Source organism: Bos javanicus, chromosome 21 (assembly GCF_032452875.1).
Source record: "Bos javanicus breed banteng chromosome 21, ARS-OSU_banteng_1.0, whole genome shotgun sequence".
In the NCBI taxonomy this organism is placed as follows: Eukaryota; Metazoa; Chordata; class Mammalia; order Artiodactyla; family Bovidae; genus Bos; species Bos javanicus.
In genome coordinates this window covers 43,802,848-43,824,376 of record NC_083888.1, presented here as the reverse complement: position 1 = coordinate 43,824,376, position 21,529 = coordinate 43,802,848, and the positions used below count along the sequence as shown (strand labels likewise).

Below are 21,529 nucleotides of genomic sequence, written 5' to 3'. Positions count from 1 at the left end.
ATGGGGCCAGAGGAAGGGATGGTGAATGCATAAGGAGACATGTGGATTTATTGGCACATCCAAGGCTAGAACTATAGGACTACATTGTATGTGTAGTGGTCACACTAACACCTTATTAAACTTTTATAAATTTCAAGTATTAATCTAGTCCGGAAGTTTCGATGAGTAAAAAGTCAGCGGTAAGTGAGACTTCCTGCTGATGGGTTTCAGTGTTAACTGCACAGCACATTGTTACTTGATCCTGAAATACTCTGGTGATGTTCTTATTGTTCTGGAGCATTCTCCTCTGTACAGTCTAAAGCCCTTCCCTGCTTGATGAGGTTTGGATAGCAACTCCGTTGACCTGATCAGTTTCCGGGGTTTGTTTCTGCCCCGTGCACGATTTGGCACAGAAACGTGTGACTTGTTAATTGAAGTGAGCCTTGCTTCTCAATGCATCCTTAGCCTCCGTGGTTTTGGACTGTGTCAAAACCCAACAAATATTGGGAATGTGCCCAAGCCAAGACCCATCTCGTGTGGCTCTTGTCCAGAAAACACTGATAAAACTGGCTTGTGTAGTTTCAACAGGGCCACTGAGGCTCACAATGATTTCCTTCTATTGTTTTGAAGTTGATGCTATGGTTTCAGGAACCAAAAGAGAAGGTGAACATTCACTCTGGCCAGAAAAATTCTGTTTCTCTCCCTTAATCAATCAGATACTTTGCTGACATTAGGAGTTTTGTTCGAAAAATAAAGCCCCAGAAATGTGCCAGCTCCTTCACTCTGGGTGTGTTTTATAGATGCAGCAATTCATAAAGGAGGTACTTTTGTGGGTTTGTATCTTTTTTTTTTTTTTCAGTTTTTAAGCTGAGTCCTGAGGCAGATAAGCACTTCCTAACGTCCCAAAAAACTCTGTTGCTGCTTATAGGGGTGATGCCTAGATAGAGTGCTAGACCTTCTTGGACCATAGAGGCCAGGTAACCTAAGCCCTTTAAAGGAAAGACACCAAGCCTGGAATCACATAATTAGTTGCAGGGTGAATTAGATGGCAGGCATCCAGACCACTGACATTTTCCTTAGAGTGGAGCTGTTTAAGAACATAAGATTATGTAGCATTGATGGAGTACTTTTTCTTCTTTTCAGAGCTTCACAGTGGGGAGAGGCTGAGTTGGTAAGGAATCCAGCCTCTAATTATTTGTGGCTTAAGTGACGTTCATTATTGGCTCAGTGGTGGCTCTTATAATCCTAATAGCTGCTTCCAGGGATGGGTAATTCCCTAGTCATTATAGTCAACTTCATTCATCTCTTCTTCCCTAGCTAGGCCCATCATTTCTATCTGCTACCAATCACCTTTCCCCAAGCCATCCTTTGCTTGGTGGTATCATTTGTTAAATCTCAATTGCGGTAACCTCAGAATTCCATCTCTGAAAGATGTTCAAGCTAACAGCTTAACTTTAGCTTTAAGATGGCACTGCATTGACATTCAAAGACAGGATATGGGGATTGCTAGCTGCATGGGGATATAGAGTTTGAGAGATATGGTAATTTAAGCCTTCAGATCATTGTAAAACTGAGCTACTCTTCAGCCTTACTCTTGTTCTAGTATGCAGTATGTATGAGGCCTTTCAGGTACATGCCTAGTTCACATCTTCCTGTCACCACTGGGAGTGACTTGGCACTCACGGCACTGAAGCTAATTCTTGAGCCACTAGTGCATTAGTGTGGGCTCTACTTGACTGGTTATTTCACCAAAGAAACAGTCTTTCCATTTGTGAAGGAAATTGTGAACCGAATTGCTACATGTATGTTTGAAGATGTGCTTTTAAAATGACAAAACCCCTACTGATCTAGGTAGAAAATAAACTTACTCTTTAGCGCAAAGACCTGCCTGCTAATCATTCATTTACTTATCAAATTTTAAAACAAAAGCAAAACAGAAAAAGGGAATTCTCTGATGGTCCAGTGGTTAGGATTCTGAGCTGTCACTGCCGAGGGTACAGGTTTAACCCCTGGTCAGGGAACTAAGACCCTATAAGCACTGTGGTGTGCGTCCTGCCCTCCAAAGTAAAATTTAAACAGATATGTTCCATGTTTTAGGAACTGTTCTAGGTACTTAAGAATACATCAGCAAACAAAAAGGAAAAATATCCCTTTTCTCATCTTGTGTTACCAATATCTTCCCTGCAAGTATCTCATCCCTATAAAGATATTTTAAAAACAAGGCAATGTCCTGTGAAAATAACTGGCTTTTTACACTTCGTCTATTTTTTCCTATCCCTTCCTATAAATTTTCCAGGGAACATTTAATGGTTTGTTACTTTCTTTGTAGTAATTCCCTAATACTAATTTTTAGTAGGATTTTTAGTTTGGCTTCTTTCTCTATTTCTCCACTTGAATGATACAGGTAGTGTTTTGACAAAAGGAAGAGAATCATTTAATTTGATAATTGTCAATAGGAAAAAGACAAGCTTTGAAAAATGCATTAAGATGTCTGTGGGTTTTTTTCTCTGAACTGGATTTGACTGTCATTTATGCTTCTCTGATGGCTCAGATGGTAAAGCGTCTGCCTGCAATGTGAGAGACCCGGGTTTGATCCCTGCTTCGGGAAGATCCCCTGGAGAAGGAAATGGCAACCCACTCCAGTACTCTTGGCTGAAAAATTTCGTGGACTGAGGAGCCTGGTAGGCTACAGTCCATGTGGTCACAGAGTCGGACACGACTGAGCAACTTCACTTCACTTCACATGCTGGCAAGTTGGGCCACAGTTTCCACTGACCCGTCCCTCTTTTTTCTTGTCCTAAGCATTTTATTGAGCAAGCCTAACCTTTAACTCCTTCGTGATTAGTTCCCGTGTCTTTGTAAATGCAAGTATCTTAGCCATTGGTCTAAGATAGTGGTTGATTCGGTGATTCTGGGGCATTGGCTAGTAAGGCATAATCTCTAAACCTAGTGATTCTGATCTTGTGTGTCTAGGGTGGAACCCAGAGCCTGCCTTTTCAAAAAGAAAGATTTAAGAGGGGTGGGACATTCTAATGACAACATAGATGCTATCTAAAATGTTCTAGAATTGTGCGATTATTGTTGAACTGCTTTCCACTGGGCTGAGCCGTAAGATATAACTTGGTTGTTAATGTTATATGCTGAAGAGTCCAAATTTATGCACTGTACATAAACCGAAGAGGCCAGCAGATACCTGTGTCCCATAGCGGCTGAGGAGACTATGTTATTCAGCTGTTCACTGGCGGGAGATGCTTGGCTCAGCTTTGTTAACCAGCTTCCTTTGGCTTTCTCTATAGGCGATGGTGGCTTGCTACCCAGGAAATGGAACAGGTTATGTTCGACATGTGGACAACCCCAACGGTGACGGCCGCTGCATCACCTGCATCTACTATCTGAACAAGAACTGGGATGCCAAGGTACTTGGAAAAATGCGAGTAGAGGGAGGGGTTAGAAACCATAGGAAAAGAATTCAGATGACTTAGAGGAGAGTTTCAGAGAAGGCAATGGCAACCCACTCCAGTACTCTTGCCTGGAAACTCCCATGGACAGAGGAGCCTGGTGGGCTGCAGTCCATGGGGTCGCTAAGAGTTGGACATGACTGAGCGACTTCACTTTCACTTTTTACTTTCATGCATTGGAGAAGGAAATGGCAACCCACTCCAGTGTTCTTGCCTGGAGAATCCCAGGGACAGGGGAGCCTGGTGGGCTGCCGTCTATGAGGTCACACAGAGTCGGACACAACTGAAGCGACTTAGTAGCAGCAGCAGCAGCAGCAGAGGAGAGTTTGGAGTTCATAATTCCCACTGATGAATCTTTTCTATTTCGTATTATCCTTTTTTCCTGCTATGGTTTTAGTACTAAAGTTGATGAGATGAAAATAATAGATGCAAAGTTAATTTGATGGAGGTGGGTGAGTAGGGCCATTATTAGGTTATACGATTGATGAGGAGAAGGTACTTTATTATTTTAAAAATGGGGATCAGTGTTTTTAGTCTAATCCAGAGCTGATAGGATTCTTGATTCTCATTGTGGAATAAGACATATACTTTTCCCTGCCAGGAGCAACACTGAGAGAATTTCACAAAAATAGAACCGTAGGATGTTAAAACATCCCCAAGTGACGTTTCCCACACAGTCTTCTCTCTGGGTGAAATGTCTCCTTGGTGGCCTCTTGCCATGGTTTACTATGATTGTGAATGCCAAAGGTTTTGTAGCTTATTTTCGTATTTTTGAACATATATATAGATAGAGATATGAAGTCTGGTGCCATGCTCACAGACATTTGTCTGGAATTTGATGTTTTTTAAAAGTTAAGGATGATTTAGGAGTCTGAGAAGTTGGAGAACTTTTCAAGCTTATCTGGCTTTTGAACCTTCTGCATCTCCATTTCCTATTCATTAGGCCAGATGCTAGCTGTCATAAAGCAAGGATATTTTATCTGGGGTCAGAAAAAGTAAACCTGGGAAACCAGTGAATTAGTGACAAGGTTTGTGTCAGTTCCCTATTTGATAACATGACTGAAATATATTCCTTAGTTATCCTTTAAAATCTTGAAAGGTAATGTTACAGGCAAGAGAGTCAAGTTGTCAGATCAGTGATGATAAATCACAAAGTTTGAAATCATTCAAAAAATTTTTGAGTGCCTGCTAGTGCCAGGCATCATGCTGTGGGGAACCATCAACATATAAGTCCAGAATTCTACCTTGACAAGATCATTCTAGTAGGACAGATTGGATGTACATGTAAAAAAATGTAGGGGGAGAATGAGTGATATATGTCATGAGAGATACAGATAAGGTGGTCTGAGCATTCAGAAAAAAAAAAAAAGCATGTAACTTCCAACTGATGAAATCAGATAGGAGATAGGGGAACTCAAAAGAAAACTGTAAATTCTAATTGAAGGGGAGGTTATATGTGGTCACGGCCCTCTGGAGCTGTTAATATTAGACTGAATTACATGAAATGGCTGGGGTGGGGAGGAGGTTATGGGTCAAACAGTCAGATATTGGCAAGTCTGTATAACTGACCTAGTAGAATGCCACTTTGTATCCATGGGGTTTGATATTGTGGGGGTGAGAAGACTTCGTTCAGTATGACTTCGGTATGTCTAGTCAAGTTTAAGATAACATTTAATACAAAGGATGGCACTGGAGTTAAAATTTGGGAATAATATATGCTTGCGGTGGCAGTTGGAAGATAGCCTTGTTTCTAGATGAGACTGAAGTATCATTGTTAATGAACTGTGTGTGAGGCTAGGAAGTAATCTACCTTCTTTGTGGCCCTCAGCGACATGGTGGGGTCCTGCGGATATTTCCAGAAGGGAAATCATTCATAGCGGACGTGGAGCCCATTTTTGACAGACTGTTGTTCTTCTGGTCGGACCGCAGGAACCCACATGAAGTCCAGCCCTCCTATGCGACCAGGTAACAGCCAGGGCCACGACTGCTCTTGAGAAGCTTCTTGGACAAACCCCACTTCCTAGAGAATTCTCAAATGTGTGTTGTTTACGGACAAGGGACCAACCATCCCCCTAAGCAGAGAGCAAACCTGTTTGAAGTTGATAAAAATTAAAGGAGAAACTGTGGCTTCTTTAACGTATAAAGTCTAATGTTGGTTTCAACTATTAACAAGTCATTTTCCATTAAGTGAGAGTCTCAGATTCCAAATTTCCCAGAGCACTTTTTTCTCTTCTCTCCTTTCTTGCTCACCACCCTCCCTTTAAAAAAAAGCCTAAAGTTGAACTATGCCTAGAGAATGTTGGCTGCCACATGTCAGAAATCCTATCTGGTTAACTCTGGATGAGTTTACAAGCTGCCAGTTGCAAGCAGAGAAAAAACCTTGAGAATCGAAAGAGGAATTTGTAACACAACATTGTAAATCAGCTGTACTCTAATAAAATTTAAAAGGAGGTTCAAAAGGGAAGGGATGTATTTATCCCTATGGCTGATTCATGTTGAGGTTTGATAGAAAACAACAGAATTCTGTAAAGCAGTTATCCTTCAATTAAAAAATAAATTAATTTTTAAAAAAAGAAAGAGGAATTTGTTCTGACTTCTTTTCCTTTTCCCCCTTTTCTTAGCTTAAAATTGGATTGGGTTTGCTGTACCCAACATGTCCCAACAATTGGATTTTTCAGATTCCTTTCTTTAGATCATGCATGGGAAGATTTTTCAGAGTAATGGAACAATTTAGTATTGTTTACTATTAATATAGAAATTCTTGTGTGTGCGTGCTTAGTCATTTATGTCCAACTATGTCCAACTCATTTATGTCCAACTATGCCACCTCATGGACTGTAGCCCTCCAGGATCCTCTGTCCATGGAATTTTCCAGGCAAAAGTACTGGAGTAGGTTGCCATTTCCTCTTCCAGGAGATCCTCCCGACCCAGGGATTGAACCTGCATCTCTTACATCTCCTGCACTGGCAGGCGGATTCTTTACTGCTATGCCACCCGGGATGCCCAGAAACTCTTGATATAATCTTAATTTCAGATTCTATCTCATTTGCACCTGTTTTATGGCCAAAGCTGTAATCCATGTGGTATTGGAGTGCTGTGGGGTGCAGCTTGAATTGGGAATAACAGTTGGGGCAGGGAGGAGAGAGGTTGGGTAGAAAAGATAATGAGTAAACCTTAACAAGACTAATTAAATTAAAATCACAGGTGTTAAGTGCTTAAGGTTTATGTGCCCCCTCCAGAAGTGACAGATCTGGGCCCCACACAGAGTTGCCTATGAAATGTCAAATTGGGTGTGCCCTAGGTGAGCAGATAACTACTTCTCCCACCAAAGCCTGTTTGTGGCTTATTAATGGGGTACAGCAATCGGTCCTGGTCATTTGTGCAGAATTTCCTCGCTCTTCCCCAGTTCCTTAACACCGCATGTTGACGGAAAGCCTTTGGAAAAATTCAAGTCCTATAGAAATTCCAGTAACTACTACTAATAATGAAACAAAACTTTTTGGAAACTCATGCATAAAATTATTCCTGTATAGTCTAGCCCATAAATGGGACATAGTCGAAAACTTGATGGTACCAATATCCCATGGCTTCTTTGCCTCAGTGTCCAAAACTAAAGACAAAAGTCAAGAATTTTAACGTCCTGTTGTTCGATAAATTATTCTTCAGAGCTTCACTCCTCATCTCTGTGTTCTCCCCACCAGCTTAGGTCCCTCAGGCTTTAGCTGAATGACTCGCTGAATGATTCGCTTCTAGCCCTTTCTTGTGTGGTTCATCTGGACCTGTTATATTATTTGTTCAATTGCCTTTCCCCTCCCTGCTAGAGCCTGAGCTCCTTGAGAAAGAGGCTGCTGTATTCACAGGACAGTTTGAATTCCCACCGCCCAGGATAATGGGTGGTGCATACTTGGAATTCCTTACATGTTTTATTACATTTAAATAGACTTGAAACCAGAGACGTTTATTTTAAATTAAAATTGGGATGGACTTTTGATAATAGGAAAATTTTTAAATGTTGGCTTTACAAATGTCTGTTATGTGAAATTTATAGTATTTTTATTTTTTGGTCATATTTTTAAACCTCTTTTCTAATATCTGCTTATCTTTCACAGATATGCCATGACTGTTTGGTACTTTGATGCTGAAGAAAGGGCAGAAGCCAAAAAGAAATTCAGGAATTTAACTAGTATGTGTTTGATAATTTTCTGTGACTTTTGCTCAAGTCAATCCATGATTTTTATTTAAGTTTTTAATGTATATGCTAATGTACTCTGTTCAGTCTCAGCTATCTGTCTATCTGTACACACACACACACATATATTGACATCATGACTGACTTAGTTCTGAAACGCTGGCCTTAGCTCTGCTGAAAAAAAACAGAAAAAAATGCAAAGAACGTCCCTTGTGAATGCCCATTGACTGTGGGACAGTTTGTAATAGATGGGATATAGTTAACTTTTGATCATTAATATTCACCCATCAAATATAACATGAAATTTTGCCCATGGTTTTGGCACATTACAAAGGAAATGCAATGGAACCCAACTACCATGGTTTATTATTATATTGGTATGCGAATGTGACTCTCAGTATAAAAACCAGGCTCATGTAATATAAACTGAATATGACTTAATGTCTTTCCTGTCCCCTCCAACCAGCATTATAAGGTATATTTTCCCAAAATACATTATATTGAAAGACATGTTATGAATAGTTTGTGAGAAGGTAAATTGCTGGTCCCCAAATGTGGGAATTGTTACATACAGTATCTCTTTCTTGAAGAGTCACTGTGTTTACGGGCATATTAATCAAGAAAAATTAACTTAAGAAATCCTACAGTAAACATGTGTGTAACATGTATGTATCATGTAATGTTACATGACCTATTGCATGTAACATCATGTAATAGATCATGTAACATTATGACCTATTTGAACAGTCTCCCTAGCAAATACCGAAGAAAATACATTGTTCTAAGCCCCATCAGGAGGTGCTTTGTTCAGCTTTGTTCTATGAGATGGGAAGCATTTGCTGGAGGTTTTAGGGGTGATGTTTGTGACATGAAGTTCATCAGATCTGGCTCCTTAACCAGATCTTTGTTTTCTTTTCTGTTCCCAACCCAGGGAAGACTGAACCTGCCCTTACTGAGGACTGACCCTGCTCTGAAATCCGCTGGCCTCATTCACTTTTAGTAACAGTTTCTGAATTTGCTTTAAGAGTTGAGATCCAAAGAAGGCCTCTTCTTCAGTGACTCGGTGACAAGGACCGCCCCCTCCCCCGCCCCCGCCCCCCCGCCCCCCCCCCGCATCACTCAGATCCCTGTCTCATGTATGGTACTTTGTGTTTTCCTGCCAAGACTGCACCTACCTTCAGACACTCTTTTTGCCAGATGAACTCATTTGCTAACTCCAGAAATACCTGCAGACAACCTAGTTGGCCAGCGGTTTAATTGCTAGATTTGGTAATCCTGGCTATCAAAGCAAGAACCTGAAAGCACGGTCGAGGGACTGAATCTTACCTGCACTTTATGTACACTTTCTAATTTGAAAGGAGGAGGTTTGCAAAGAAAGAAAATGGTGACAGGTGCCACGGAGAGGCATCACTGAAGCCTTCACACAGGAAACAAATGTGTGTCATCTGAACAATTCCTAGATGTTCCTAATCCTGGGCTATTGGGGTTTCTGGAGAATTATCACAACCCAATGACATTATTACCTCTAGAACAGGCTGCTGTTATAGTAATCAATTTCTAAGTATCCTGTGGTGGACACTCCCTTTTCCTGGTCCTGTAACCTGGACTTGCTGCCTCTGCCCCATCTTGCTGAAATACAACTTTCTGATCAAAGATGACACCATTTATTTTCTATTTTCACTTCTTACATAGAGAACCTAATTCATTAATTATTGTGGTTGCTTTGTTGAAATGAAATTTGAATTTAAAGGGGAAAAAAAATCTTCCTGGTAGTTCAGAGCCAACAACCTCTGATAACAGTGTCAAAAAACCTGGGTCTGCTGATATACAATAAACGTGTGCATTTTAAACAATTTGAGATTGGAAATGGAGTTGGAAATGTAGGCATTCCTGTTTTTCACTTTTCCTTTTTAGTGAGCTCACTCTAACGAAACAAGAAAATCACAAAAACTAGGCTGTATTCTAAAAAAGGTAATGGAAAATAAAACAAAAAATCCTGGAAAGCTACTTGAGTTCTTCCACATTTTCTGACCCTGGTAGCCTCTTCGACACTTGAGTCTCCAGATCTACTGTGGTTGGCAGTGTGAGAGACCAGAATCATGGAATTTGCTAGAATTGTGGGAACTTCTCCAGCAGTAAACACAGATTCCAATGCCTCACAAATTCTGTATGGAGCTCCTCTTTTATGAAAGTTACTCTGCTTAGTTTTCAATTCCACTTTCATATTTTTAAAACCCCTGTAATTTCTTGCTTGAAAATCCCATGAACATTAAGGGGCCAGAAATATTTTCTTTTTTCACTGACAGGCACGTAGACTTTCCAAGAAAGAAGCATATTTTTGTGTGTGTCCGGTTTAGGAAATGTTCCAAATAAGACTTGTCTTCCTTCTCACAATTGCTCTATTTTTTTTTTTTTTTCCCCTGTAGTACTCATTACCTTCTAACTTACTATGTAAATTATTTATTATGTTCATTGTTTGGTATCCTTCCTCCAGAGTGTAAGCACAATGAAGACAGGGATTTTGTATTTTTTAATCAATGGAATGTATTCCTAGCACATAAAATAGTGCTTGGCATATAGTAAGGGCTCAGTAAATACTTGTTGAATAAACTCATTCTCCTGCCTTAGCGTTTTAATGGTTTGATTCATTTCCTCCATCTTGGGCAGGAAGGGCTCACTAGCATTTTTGTGCACACATACCTTTCTCTTGTTGTTGACGTGTAAATTTAGGCTAAAGGTTATAGAAAGCTTTGGTCATAGTGTCCTTTCTTATCTGTGAAAGTGAATCTGAAGACTGAGGAGGATTCTGCCCTTCTGTGTCCAGGGACCATGGGAGTAATGTAAGAACAGCTTTAGACAGGCCAGACTACATTCCTCCTTCAGAACAGTTTTGAAAACCTTCAGCAAGAGAGAAAGAAACAAAGTTGTTTATTAGGAATTTTATGTTCCCTATAATGGTAGGTAAGTTTTCTTTCATGATTATTAATGTCATGAGAATGATAATGATGATATTCTGAAGGAATATCATATCATTCCAATACTATGTCTTATAGCTTTCATTTTAGTTAATATTTTTACTTGCAAAACGATCAGACCTCGTAGGCCTTGCTTATTCCTTCCAGACAAAGGTCCTATAACCTAATAATCTATATACCAAATCAGTTTTTAGTGCACTGATTTTTTTCATGGCTGAATTGGAGTCCTGGAAGATCCAACTAATACTGACTGCTTTTTGCTCCTCTCTTTGACAGCCCACTTAGAGGAGGACTTAGCCCTGATGAAGAAACATTATTTAGCAAATAATCGGATCAATTTCTTTATATTCCTGGCAATGACATGTTACGTCACCTACGTAGTACAGAGTCCTTGGCAGGAGATTAAATTTTGGACCAAAGATCCAATTTCATGGAAATAAAAAGTCTTACCTAAGTGCATTAAATAGATCTTCAGTAGAGTAGTTAATACCAATTAGCTGCTGGGCTGTCTGAATCAGGAATTATCTACTCAGATATGATTTTGTTTTTCTTCTTTACATAACTCAGGATTTTTAGAGGCTGGGTCATCCTAATTGCTTTTGGTCCCTCGGTCTTGAAATTTCCTGTGATTTAGGAAGCAGTGATGGGAAGTGCCATGCTGAGCCAGCGGTTTGTATAAAATAGGGGTTGGGACACAACAGGTACTTTTATATTTGATCAACTGTGAGGACAAGTCCAAGGAATGCTCTTGGTAAAGTTATTTTAAATAAAAATAATACAAAATTGACTTAGCTTCAGTCTTGAATCTTTTGAAAGGCATGAAAAGAGTACTGGTTAGTGAGGTGGAAAAGGAAATGGCAACCCACTCCAGTGTTCTTGCCTGGAAAATCCCAGGGACGGGGAGCCTGGTGGGCTGCCGTCTATGGGGTCACACAGAGCCAGACATGACTGAAGCGACTTAGCAGCAGCAGCAGCAGCATTAGCAGTGAGGTGGTTGGAAACTATTGTCAAAACAGTGGAAATAGCTCTTTTCATGATGAAGCTGGTTATAGTTGAACTCTTGAGTGATATATGCTAGTGTATATTTAAGACCCAATCTGCTTTCAGATCAGTCTATTCCTGTCCAAAAGTGATTTTTAATATATTGCTATCTCTGTGTTGATAGGTTAGGTCCTTTGAGATCCTGGACCTACTATGGCTTATCTTTCTTACATTTGCGAGGCCAGGGTCAAAGAGGTCCAAGTCACGATGTAGTGCAGCTGGTAAATGTCTCTACATATGCCAGTAACTCTGTTCCAGGCCTGTGCTCCGTGCTCTCTCACGTTTATTCTCTGCAGCCTCTGTCAGCTCTTCCTCTTTTCAGATGAGGAAACGGTCTCAGAGCAGTTGGGTGGTTTGTCAGGGGCTGCAGTCCAGGGTTGCAAAGAGTAGGACACGACTGAGCAACTAACACATGATATGACGTGACATGGGGTGAAGGAGTACTGCATCCAAAGCTTCCAGCTCCTCAGGATCTGCTGTCTTTGGTGTCTCCTTCCTGCAGAGGAGATGCCAGACAAAAGAGCAGGAATGAGTGGAGTCGGGAGAGAGGAAGCTTTAAATGTTTGCTGCTTGCTAGCTTCACATGAGGCTCAGGTTATCAACAAGGTTCTCATGCCCAGCATCCTAAACGAATGTCAGTTATTCAGAAGAAACCACATGAGCAGAAAACATCAATGGCATAGATGAATTGTCCCTTGTCTTTGCAATGGGATCTTCACTGCACACCTCCCAGGATCATGAAGGAAGTTGGGAATATGGGCAACATTGGTCTCTCGGGCTAACCCTGGGTATGAGCTGTGTGGGGCATACCATCCCCCACAGAGCAGAGTTAAGCAGTGTGGACTCTCTGGAAGAGAAAACAGACTGATACTTCCCGGGTACAATTTGGGAGCCTCCCAGCAGGGCATGGGGGGCATGTAGGGCATGGGGGCATTTGGACAATGTCCAGGCTGCTCTCCTCATGTCCCTAGGTTGATGCCCTCTGAGGGGAGGAAAGTAAACCTTTTTTTTAAATACGCCTAACTTTCCAGTTTAGGCTTAAGACTGAGATGTCAGCATGGTTCTGTTACTGGCAGTTCTCTATGTGATACCTAGAAATCTAGAGAGGAAGCTAGGCTAGGCTCTGTCATTGTAGTCAATTCTCAACATCCCCTCTAAGGGACACTGAGTGGAAATTCAGAAACATTTGTAATTCTCCGAAGCTCTTGGATAGTCTCTTAGCTAATCTTTTTGAGGTGCTTGTAGAAGGATGTCATTTTCATTTCTTTAAAACACAGCTCTTTTGCCTATTTAAATACCCTGAAAGACTATGAGTGTTGAAAAAAGCACCAGATTTCTGTTTGAATCCTGTTTGTTTGACCTTTGGTAAACTTAGTATTGTACTTAGAAAAGCTTTCCTTGAAGTAGGTTGCTGCTTGTGCTCCTGAGTGCTGAGATTTTTCAGAAATTTTATAAAGACCATTTTGTGATTCTTTTTTTTAAAGTTAGAGGAACATCTCAGATAGGGAATGGCTGTTGTGCTTTATTGTCACAGTTTTGCATGGAGATTTTAAGAGCAGCTGCGGAATGAAATTCATTATTTGCACTAGGTTATTAAAAATTAATTTCACAGGTAGTCTTTGTTTTGTGCCTATTTCTTGAGCGAGAACGATACATCCCTTATGATGAATGCCTGGCGGACGCAGAGGTAGAAGATTCGGGACTTCATGTATTATTTGTAATGGGACTTCAGTGGGTGTGTGGTAGGCCGGTTTTGAAAAGAGCTGTGGAGCAGCCCAATTTCGTGGCAAATCTCAGAAAAGCTGTTGAAGATGGGGGGTGGGGTGGGGGGTGAAGGGTTGGGGGCGGCATGGTGGGGTGGGTTCCTAGCAGCCAAAGCCTGGCTGCTTGCTGCCAGCTTCCTTCATCCTCACCTAGTTTAAGCATTTACTACCTAGATTTTGAAAAATTCACTGAGGACAGAGTTACCAGCCATAAAAATGCTGAGAAGTAGAAATTGCCCTAGAGTGTTTTCCAAACACCGATATTTTTCTGAAAAGGTAACGAATGCATCAGCCCCTTGGCCAGTTTCTTCTGTATCCCTGGAGGGTGACTGCCTCTCCTGGAAGGTCAGCACCTCCTGGAAAGCCCTCCCGCAGGACTGGCACGTTTGCTGGCTCATTTCCTCATATTTTTATGCTTATTCATCCTGTGGCCTGTGTTCTCCTTAACATGCAGTTTTTTTCTCCATCCTCCTGGGGGAAGAGATAACATTCTCAGGACCTAATTCTCATCTGATAAGTTTTATTTTTAACCAACTTCTACATCCTTTCTTACTATTATTTTCATGGGCCCCGTGCACTTCTCGGCCTTTTCTGGCTTTCTCAGAAGGGGACAGCAGAACATTGGGGTACCATGTAAGGCACCAGGGTTTCTCCCATCCCATCCTGGAGCTGCCACTTGGGGCTGGGCACCTGGCTTATTTTCTAATAGCAGGGAGGCTTCCCTCTGCACCAGGTCCTGTTCTCACTCTTACCTCCTTCTGGGCTGTCTGTAGATTTCCCTCTGTCAGTAAATTAATGTGATCTTGAGGAAGGAAACACGTTTTAGAAAACTAGACAGCTGTGACTTGCAGCGATTAACATGGACTGAGTCGCCAATCAGCGGTGACCTTGCAGCCACTTAAGGCTCCCACAGTGTGACAAAGTCATGACTTGACAGGATGATTCTTGGATTGAGATGAATGAAAGCAGCCAGGATCCACCCAACCGAAGGGAAAGGTTTTATTTGGCTTGGTTTGTTTTTCTGTCCTGAGCCCTCTGGCCCAGGCTTTCCCAGACAAGTATGTTAGCAGTAAATGTGACCTTAGCTACGTAAGCATATATACATTCTTTTTCTTCTTTTTGACTTTTGACCCGACCCCTCCCCAGATATGACTAAATATGGTTATGGCTAAAAGTTTTCCAACTAACACTAGGGGGAAGTGGAAGTTTTGAACCTGGGGAGGGCGATGGAGTTTGTGTTCCCCAGAGAGGTTTGTGCATGGGAATGCTGTCCCAGGCTTGAACTTCATGGCCTCCAACTGCAGTTTGTTCTCCATGGACCGGTTGTCTCTCAAGCATCTCTTGGCTCTGCTGTGCATTGCGTATACAGTCCCTATGCCTTTCTTATAACCCTGTAATAGGCGCTTAGAAACAAATCTTTAAAAAAAAAAAAAAAAGGTCTGTGATGTAGCTTCACAGGGTAGAAGACTGTTATCAGAGGATTTAAGAAACAATGAATAAAATACTACCACTTAATCATGGAGTACCAACCAGGGTCCCAGGAGGAAATGGATGACACTTACAAATTAGGGTAATTGTAGGAGAGTTAAATAAAAAGACTTTTCACCAAGGTGGGGAGCAAGTAAGGAAACCATAAGAGAGAGTCCAGTACCCAACCTTCCAAAGCAGGTGGTACCACTCCAGACTCCAAGACTTGTAGGCGGGAAAGGGGAGGAATAGAGGGGCTTCCTGACAGGAGCTAGGACCTTCGCTGAGGGAACCCAGCCAGCCCATGGGGCCTTGCAAGAAGGGAGCAGGGTAGTTAACACCCCACCTCTGGCTTTTCCCTCATCAGAGTTGCTGAAATGCACCCTGGGCTACGCACATCTATAAGTCACCAGTCAACTGCCCACTGATAGAAGGCCACAGGTCTGGTCAGGCTTCTGTGGCTCAAAAGAGGGGCATAACCTGGAGAGTGTGGAGGGGTGAGACAGAGAGATCAACACGACAGCATCCAGAGTTCTCCACGGTCCAGCCCCATCTCCCCTCGTAGCCTATCTCTCACGACACCAGGACTTTTCTGTTTGTCAAACAAGTCAAGTCTGCCTCTGCCGCAGGGCCTTTGCACTTGTTCCTTCTGCCTAGAGTGGTCTGCTCCTACCGATCTGCCTGGATAATGATGGGTCATTCAGATCCTGGCTCCCTAAAGAGGATCCCCACTCCTAGTGTTCCCCCACCTCACCTTCCAGTCATGCTATTTCACAGTCTAGTTTTATTGTTACATTGAAGAGAGTAATGGAACAGTTTTAACTTAAAATGTCAATATTTACTGGAAGTTTTACTCTTTGCAATGATTTAAGCTTAAGATGAAAACCAGATATCAACTTTCAAATATGTAGGGGGTACTTATTTTTACAAAAGTTGCCTGAAGGTGTGGGAAAATGTTTGGATATCACTGAGAGAGCCTGAATGCTGAAGGAGGGAGCGGTTCTCTTCCTCTACTGGAGGCTGTAGTACCACAGCTACCACACTGTATGTGTGAGTTGCTAAGTTGAATCCTACTCTTTGAGACCCCATGGACTGTAGCTTGCCAGGCTCTTCTGTCCATGGAATTCTCCAGCCAAGAGTACTGGAGTGGGTTGCCATTCCCTTCTCCAGGGGAATCTTCCTGACCTAGGGCTTGAATTCCAGTCTCCTGCATTACAATCAGACTCTACCTTCTGAACCACCACGGAGAGAACGTGAATTGCCCAAGTCAGGAGGTAGCCACCAGCACCGTATTTCTTTATTTACAGGGACCTACAGAATCTCCCCCAAGAGCTTCAGAGAGAGATTTTCTTCCTTCTCTGCTGGCTACATCCTGACTCATGCTAACTCAAGTTGATGCAGAGCAACCCAAATTTGAAGAGACTACTTTAGCTCCACCTACGGACTTGGTTTTCATGCCAGACCAGGGGCGATTCCCTTGTCTTTCTGAAGGGCCACACCCAACTTTTCTCGGGCCCCATCAAGCAGGGAGTGAGGCTTGCAGAGCCAAGTCTGGATGGGAGCAATTTTAAAACTATGCCAGCCTAATAATTTATAGTGAGCTTTGAAGGCATCATTTCACTTAGGGAAGGGCGTGAAGCCATTCTCCATGGCCTTCCTCCAACTGCCACAACTGCCCTGACTTAAGCTGGTAACCAGCCCATGCCTGCTGGCGTCTGATGGGGCAGACCTCCCTTTTGACGAGTGGGGCCTCAGCCACATAACTGTCAAGAATTTTCAGGACCACCCGTGCTTTTGAGGATAGATCTGTCAGTTTTGGTCTGGAGGCTGGGATTTTGTTCCAAGGTCTGCTGCTGATTGAGGGCCCACATGCTCATCCTCCAGGTAGCGCTCTGGTGGGGTCTGAGTTCCAGAGGAGATGTCATGGGTGTCCAAGAGCAGGCCACGAATGGTGCAGGCTCACTGGACTAGCATAGAAGCCTTGGGAGCAGCCAGGAGTGAGGAAACTCTCTCTCTCCTGCTCTTTCTCTCAGCTAAAGAGCTCCTTGATGCCCTAGCTATACAGCTTTCCTGCTATATGACTTCCCACCTATGGAACCTTCCAGCTGCTTTCAGTTTTCCAGTTCCCAAGGAGGGAATATGATTTGCAAAGCTCATCTTGAGGGGCCAGACCAGCAATCTGGATTGATTGCTCTGGGGGCAGGCGTTTACTAGCATTGCTGATGGTTGGGGGAGCCAGGGTGGAATCCTTCGGTTCCTACAGGCTGCTTCCAGCTGTTCTTCTCAGAAGGGCATGTGGACAGGGCAGGCCCCTCCAGATCACATAGCAGTCATATGGGCCCTTTTGGGTTCTGTGAAAGACAAATGAAGTAATTCCAATTGACACTAAAAGGTGAAAGCTCTGTTCTTTAAAAAATATACCAATTGTGGTAGGCTGTTGACTGGCTTCTTCCATGTGCCCCGACTTGTGAATCAGATTCATCGGGCTCTGAAAGCAGGGGCTGGAAGAACTAAGATCAGTTGGGGGAAACCACAGGAGAAAGAGGCGAGGCCAGGCTCCAGGAGCTTGGAGGAGGCGTGTAGAAGCAGCATGGGCAGCTGAAGGTACTTCTCATTTTACCACGTTCCCAGAGGTGAGCCAAGTTCCCAGCTCACTTGACTCATCAGTAAGAGGGAAGCAGGGATGAGTAAGGGCTGACCCTGTCCTAGCACATAGAGCTGGACAATCAGATCATGTCTCTAAACTCACAAAGGAGCCTGGTCTTGGAGGTGACCTAGACAAAGGAAAGTCATATTATAATGAAATTTCAGTCTCAAGGAGAAGAGCCACAGCACGATCATTTCTTTTCCTATTAGATCCTGCTTCTTAAACAAACAAACCACTTCGCCTTTACCGTGGGTCCCAGCCATGTGTTTCTCCTGCTCCCATTAGCTTGCACTGCCGGGAGGGCATCATCAACAGGTCTTCGGAGGCTGTGTTAGCCACGCCCACCATCTCTAGAAAGAGTGGCATGAATAACCCCTAACCACCTGTAAGCCCTGAGTCCTTCACAGCTGTTGCTCCTTTTCTGAACAAACAGCTGAACTCGGGCTTGGAGGCGTCCTGAAAGGTCAGCGGATCCTCTCTGAGAAGCTCAGATTTCTCCCCACTCGTCACCAGTTCTGCCTTTTTCTCCCCTGCAAAACCATCATCACCACAACTGAGTCAGACTCAGTAGTGTCTGCTACCCACAGGATAGGAAGTGTGGTCGTCTAACTGCCCAAGGTCAGGACCCATTTCTGGTCCTTGCTGTAGTGTTTCCATTCTCGGAAACACACTGCTCTGAGATCAGAGGAGAGTCTAGCTCCTAAGGTGAGCCTCTTGGTTTTGACATTCTTGGGGAAATGGGTCTGCTTTTTGGGTGATAAAACAGCACAAATGGGCAGCAAGTACTGTAAGTGCCCCAGCTTAACCATGGGCCTTGTGTGTCTGTGAGTTGAAGGTGACTCAGGAGCCGAGAGCACCGGTGGGTTGGGGTCTGCCCGTGTATTCATCCCCAGTGTTTCCCCGTAGCCTGGCAGACAGCCGGGGGCAATATGGTGTGGTGAAAACTGCATGGACGTGGGAGTCAGGCCTGGTGTGGAGTCCCAGCTCGGCTGTTTCTACCTGTACAACCTCAGTAAGTTATCCACTCTCCGTGTGCCTCAGTTTCCTCCTCTGTACCCCCACCTCCACTCCTTCTAACTTACTTCCACAGTGCTTTCTGTCCCTGTGGAGCTGGGCTCTTCCTGTCAGAGAGGTTTCTGTGCCCAGAGGACAAATGCTTCCTTCAGGAGGCACAGGGAAATTTCTGTTGAATTTGGATGTTGAGAGAGCCACCAGGAGGCACTCCTTCAGGAGTAACTACCAGGGAAATGGGCCACAAAAATGAACCACAGCACAACCCAGAGTGGACTCGAGTGGTTGACACACTCTCAAGGGAGGGTTAGGGTCAACGCCGCAGGAGGAGGTTTCAGAGGCAGGTGCATGGCGGATGTCTGGGCCTTCCCCTGGGCTGTGTCCTTGGTTTCCTGTGCCCATAATGAAGATGGACAGACAACTCCTGCAGCAGATCCCAGGCAGCACGACCGGGACTCAGCCCCATTGAGAATGAGGGTTCAGGGCCAGGTAAAGGGCCCCTGCAGCTGTGGCACTGGCTGAAGGGAAAGGGGGTGCGGTGGACAGCGAGTAAGTTAGACAGTGACTTACTAACTGCTGTGTTCCATCCTGCCCTTCATTGCCTTGATGATGGAGCCAGACTCCTTGCCGTCTGGAACAATGCTAAATTTGTCAGTAGAGGTGCTGGAGGAAAGGGTTGCCTGCCAGTTTGCAGGGTGCCCCATGGTGGCCAGCGTTAAGTGGAAGACACTCAGCCAGTGGCATTGCCAGCGCCTGGCCCATGTGCTCTGCCTTCGATACCTGACCACCAGCCTCAGCTCACCCACCGTGGACCAGGTCTGCTCCCGGTCATCTCGAGCTTCTCTGCCACCCAGTGGGCTGCAGTCTTGTCCTCTGGAAGGAGATCTGAATTTCAGCCTGGGAAAGTTTGTTCTATGCTTGGCTATTCTTCCTCAGCCCTAGGGTATTCTTTCTTTTTTAGTGTGTACTCCCTGTAAATAGTTCTTCGTGTTAAGCATCTATATATGGTTTCAAATGTTCAAATTCCCATGTAGTTTCTGTCTCTGCCTGGAGTATGACTATGATAGAATTGATACCGGGAGCGGTCCCAGTAGACAGATGTCCCCATCCCCTCTTCACTAGGGGTTTCCCTAGTAGTTCAGACGGTAAAGCGTCTGTCTGCAATGCAGGAGACACGGGTTCGATCCCTGGGTTGGGAAGATCCCCTGGAGAAGGAAATGGCAGCCCACTCCAGTATTCTTGCCTGGAAAATCCCATGGATCGCAGAGCCTGGTAGGCTACCGTCCATGGGGTCACAAAGAGTCAGACACCACTGAGCGACTTCACTCGCTTTCACTCGCCTCTCCAGCCATACACACAAATGGTATTTGGGGATTTGTCTGGGCTTGAGTGCAGTGCTCAGCTCCTTGCCCATGGGAAATGGGATGCTGGTAATTTAGTGGCATCGCAGTTAATTAAGCTCTCATCGGTGGTTAACTGTGATGCAATGTCATTGGAAGCAAATGCCTTGGAATCTCAAACAACTGCTGGACTGTTCATGGCAGTCATGATCACGATGAGGATTGTGACTTGGGGTGGATTGCGCTGAGGGTACTAGAGTGTTTACAGAGAGAAAATGACAGGCTCAGCTCCTTCAACTCTTAAGTCATGGCCTGACTACAGAATGTCAAGAGCTTCTATTAAGCCCTTACAAGAATTATTTCTTGTTGCCAGAGGGCTGATATCACTGAAAGATTATACAAAATTTAATTGTGTGGGTGGTTGAATTATGATTGCTAAACTCACAGTGATGCCAAGTATCTTATGTTACAGATTAGGGCATTGACTGGGAAAGAGTGGGATTCTGGAACTTGGAATAGGAACAGCTGGTTATATTCTGGTAAAACTAACACTCTTGAAATTGCAAGTCACTCCAATTCCTTTGCCAGTAGAAGTACCTTGCCCTCTGTATCTGAAGAAAAGAGCTTTCTTTTGCTGGAAAACTCCATGCTCACCTCATCTGGGGCAGATGTCTTGAAAGAGGATGCTCCTTTTCAAGACCCGCCACAACCAGGCCTTGTTACTATTAGCCTGGGCCTGCCAAGTTGCTTCAGTCGTGTCCGACTTTTTGCGAACCTATGGACTGCGGCCTGCCAGGCTCCTCTGTCCATGAGATTCTCCAGGCAAGAATATTGGAGAGGATTGCCATGCCCTCCTTCAGGAGATCTTCCCGACCCAGCAATTGAACCTGCATCTCCTGTATTGGCAGGCGGATTCTTTACCACTAACACCTCCTGGGAAGCCCACTATTAGCCTGTAACTAGGGTCAATTCTCTGCTCGTTCCAGGGACAGGATATACTAACATCTGGGAAGACCGAACTTACACACTAAAAAGACTGTAAGACTTTGCTAATCTATCAGGAGAAACCTGCAGAATATCTAGGAGTGGATTTTAAGGGTGTTAAACGTAATGTGGTTATGGATTTTCCTCTAATATTTTACAAGGATTTTTTGCTTTATGTATTTTGAAATTCTGGGGATAATGGACAACTGTGACTCTTGGGATTTCTGTGGATTGTAATTTTTTAAAAAATAAGAACATCCCTCATTGTTTTCTCTTAGTGATTGTACACTATTTTGTCAGAGATTAATATTATCCTACCCATCTTCTTTTAGTTAGCATTTTCTGATGTTTTTTCCATCCTTTTATGTCCATTTTTTTTTTTGCTGTTGTTCTGGGAGTGTCTCTTGTAAATAGCTCGTAGCTTTGCTTCCCCTCACACAAGCCATCTGTTACTGTCACGTGTTGGATTGACATGTTATGTTTTACCATGCTTCTTGTTTTCTTGTTTGTTCCTTTCCTGTTTTTGATCAATTTCCTGCGTGTTTGCTTTTGTTCTTGTTTTTTACTCTAGTGGTTCAGAAACAAACTGTTTTTCTACTAGATAACCTTAAATTTTTGATGTGTATCTAAATATTCTATGCTCTAGCCAGAATCTGTCACTTCCTCTTGTACAAA

At 43.5% G+C, this 21,529-nt stretch overlaps 1 protein-coding gene across 1 annotated transcript in view; it reads left to right on the top strand.

Moving 5' to 3' along the window:
* Window positions 1–10,253, top strand: part of EGLN3 (egl-9 family hypoxia inducible factor 3) — a 29,481-nt gene extending 19,228 nt beyond the window's left edge. Inside the window, exons 2-5 of the mRNA XM_061394931.1 lie at window positions 3,276–3,395; window positions 5,266–5,402; window positions 7,547–7,620; window positions 8,558–10,253. Of these exons, the coding sequence (XP_061250915.1) occupies window positions 3,276–3,395; window positions 5,266–5,402; window positions 7,547–7,620; window positions 8,558–8,589 (363 nt within the window). The 3' untranslated portion in view covers window positions 8,590–10,253. The remainder of the gene's footprint in view (window positions 1–3,275; window positions 3,396–5,265; window positions 5,403–7,546; window positions 7,621–8,557) is intronic.
* Window positions 10,254–21,529: the final 11,276 nt, after the last annotated feature.